Raw genomic sequence first — 3425 nt, forward strand, 5'->3', positions numbered from 1 at the left:
GGTATATTGCAGCAACCATACCCTGACCTTAACTGGTTGGGGTATTCTGGCCCTCCAGGTTGGGGGTTTCGCACAGGGCCAACAACCCTGCCTAGTAAAAAAGATCTTGTTCAGGACTCATACAACAAGCCTCGGACTAGAGTACATGGTAAAACGATTGGAAACTGGAAAACGGAACTGCTGTGCGGTACGTGGAATGTGCGATCTTTGCACACACCAGGTGCGGCTTTGGATATGGTTAAGGAATTAGAAAAATACGGAATGAAGTGTGTATCACTTCAAGAAATCAGATGGAAAGACGCCGGGAAAACCAAAATATCACAAACAACCATCTTCAACGGAGAGTGTGAAAAGGGTCATAGACTGGGAACCGGTTTTGCAGTACACAAATCTATTATACATTTAGTAAAAGAGTTTAGAGATATAAACCCTAGAATTGCAACTTTAACCCTTAAAACAGATAATTTTTACATGGTGATAATTAACGTGCATGCACCAACAGACGATATGGAAGAGGAAGAAAAAGAGATGTTCTATGCAGCACTAGAAGATACGTTTAACCAGTCGATTGAAGATATAAGATTAGTATTGGGTGATTTTAATGCGAAGATAGGACGTGAAGAAGTCTACAGATCGACTATTGGAAGCCATAGCCCACATACAAACACAAATGATAACGGTATCAAACTAATTGACTTTGCTTTAGGAAAAGAGATGATGGTTAAATGTTCCCACGAAAAGACATACATAAATATACATGGATCTCGCCGAATGGGAGACATAAAAACCAAATTGACCACGTCCTAATAAATGATAGATTCAAAAATAGTATTCTGAATATAAGAACTTTACAGGGAGCTGATATGGACTCGGACCACTTACTGGTTGGTATATGGATGAGTGTAAAAATTAAGAAATATAAGAAATGTAATCTAACGAAGAGAGGACGAACTGATATAGTTAAGTTAACGGATAAACAAATATGTAAGGAATATTATGCAGAAAGCTTTCAAAATATTATTAAAAATAAACAACTAGATGTAAAATAAAATGTAGATAAAACATGGGAACTTGTTAAAGAAAGTATAACTGAAGCAGCAACGAAGATATGTGATTACTAAAAAATTAAAATAAGTAATAAAACTCCCGTCCATATTCTTTCAATAAATTATTTTAAGATTCAATTAAGATTTTAACCAACCTAGTTACGTTCTTTTATGATATTAGCTGTAAAAAAATTATAGGAAATCATCTCAGTAATGTAATTTATTTTTACTTATTTTGCAGAAAAAAACATTGAAACTGTTAAAAACGGTATGTATAATTATAGTTATAAATAAATGGTTATAGTCAATGCCAAAAACACCCCTAAATTATCGTTAACTATTGGTGTTTCATTACTGTTAAATTCCTACCGTACTGTTGTTTATATCGAATACCTGATGAATGATGATTAAATACAAAAAAATAACTTTGGCTAAGTGGTGTTTCCCCCGGCTTTAGTAATCGACTGAATACGGCAGTGATCCAAGGAATGCTAGCCAAGGTTTTTCTTAGCCAATTGAACATCCATAAGGTTTTATTCCTATGTGAAAAAATAATGCATTGGGTTCGAGTAACCTCATTGTTTTTCTGCCCAAGTAACTCAACAGTGTAATAATATCAGGTTTCCATGGGCTGGATATTGATTACCGAGCAAAGTTGTCTCAGTGTTAGTGATCCTATAATTTTAATATATTTTTATATTTATATTGATACAATTTTTCTATCTCTGTACAAAATATTGGTAAGATTTATACAAAAATCGGGAAGTTATAAAAAATATGTTTTAGTTCATAGAAGAAAATTTTAATATTTTCATAGCTAAAATAAGTACGTTTAAATTTGTGTGTTTTAAATATAATTTTGACAGGTTTGTGAGCTAAAAATTATTCTTGATAGGTATACGTTAACAAACCGAGTTCCGTACGTGTTTATGGAAGGGTAACATAACGAACACACTCAAAAAATATATTACCAATTTATTTTGCAGGTTCCAAAGCACCGATTACTTTTTTCTGTCAGGAATTTATGAACAGTTCAAACAAAAAGGATATTATGAAATTGTTTACAACGGCAGATATATTAAGTCTAATCGGTTTTTGATTAATATTAATTAAACTATAAAATACAATTACATATTTTATTATTTTATATTATATTATATTATATTATATAATATTATATTATATATCGAATTATAAATAGTCTAATAATATAAATAAAACTATACTCTAATAATTCATATTATAATAAATTTGATGTTTTCGACAAAAAATAATCCAACCAACAACGTATGTTACTAATAGTAGGTAGTATAAATTATAAATTAATAATATATTTTATATTGTAATACTTATACACACTTAATAATAAAGATTTGTGTATTTCAGCGCTGTACCTTATTTTCTATCAATGATTTAATTCATAATTGAAGACAACCGTGATCCATTACATCCAGACTACAATGACTTCAAACAATGAATACATTGATTTATAACCTAATATTTAAAATTTGCAACCTCGTTATACCAGAGTTATGGCCATTACTAGATGAAGGGCTAGCTATCCAACCAACTAAAATAGCTCTTGACTCTCGTATTAAGTTAGCAGCATATACAACCATATCATACACTTATTTGTTGGACATTGTTCAAATACTATTCAATTTTGTTGGACATTATTTAAAATAATTAAACACATAATTTAAAATGTTGATTACACCATAGTGTACTATTTTAAACTAAAACTTTCAAAATATTAGTAACCTGATTTTTTTAATTTATAACTATTTGGAACCAATTTTTAAAAATTTTTAACTTCGTTGTTCAAAAGTTATAACTGGTTTCCCAATGAGGGACCAACTTAACGTGAGCCCCCTCGCTTTAACTTAATCGATTGAAATTAAATTCAAAATTTTCCTTTTAATTTGTAAGCATTTATAACCATCTTTTTAAAATTTGTAACTCGTTATACCATAGTTATGACCATTTCAAAATGGAAGGACTAGCCCCACAAACCAACCAAATTAACATTTAAATATTTGTAACTCAATAAACTTAATTTGTACCCATTTGTAGCGGAATTTTTAAATTTTGTAACCTCGTTGTACAAGAGTTATGGTCAATTCCAGGTGAAGGGCTAGCACTCCTAACCAACTAAAATAGCTTTTGTCCCTCGTATAAAGTTAGCAGCATATACAACCATATCATACGCTTATTTGTTGGACATTATTTTAATCGTAGGATCTTTTGAAAGTTCTGCACTTTGTCTCAACTTAAATAGTACAAACATTCAGGAGCAAAATTTGGAAGTGCTCCATAAAACCGTGCTAAATTTTTGCTTACAACAAAGTAACAAAATAAATTATGTCACAAACTAGTTTA

At 30.5% G+C, this 3425-nt stretch overlaps 1 protein-coding gene across 1 annotated transcript in view; it reads left to right on the plus strand.

Annotated features, from left to right (window-relative positions):
• Positions 1–2431, plus strand: part of LOC100302376 (uncharacterized) — a gene marked incomplete in the record, with an annotated part of 87772 nt that extends 85341 nt beyond the window's left edge. The window contains 2 exon segments of the mRNA NM_001162963.1: positions 1288–1314; positions 2033–2431. Of these exon segments, the coding sequence (NP_001156435.1) occupies positions 1288–1314; positions 2033–2145 (140 nt within the window).
• Positions 2432–3425: the final 994 nt, after the last annotated feature.

This window comes from Acyrthosiphon pisum, chromosome A1, assembly GCF_005508785.2.
Source record: "Acyrthosiphon pisum isolate AL4f chromosome A1, pea_aphid_22Mar2018_4r6ur, whole genome shotgun sequence".
Classification (NCBI taxonomy): domain Eukaryota; kingdom Metazoa; phylum Arthropoda; class Insecta; order Hemiptera; family Aphididae; genus Acyrthosiphon; species Acyrthosiphon pisum.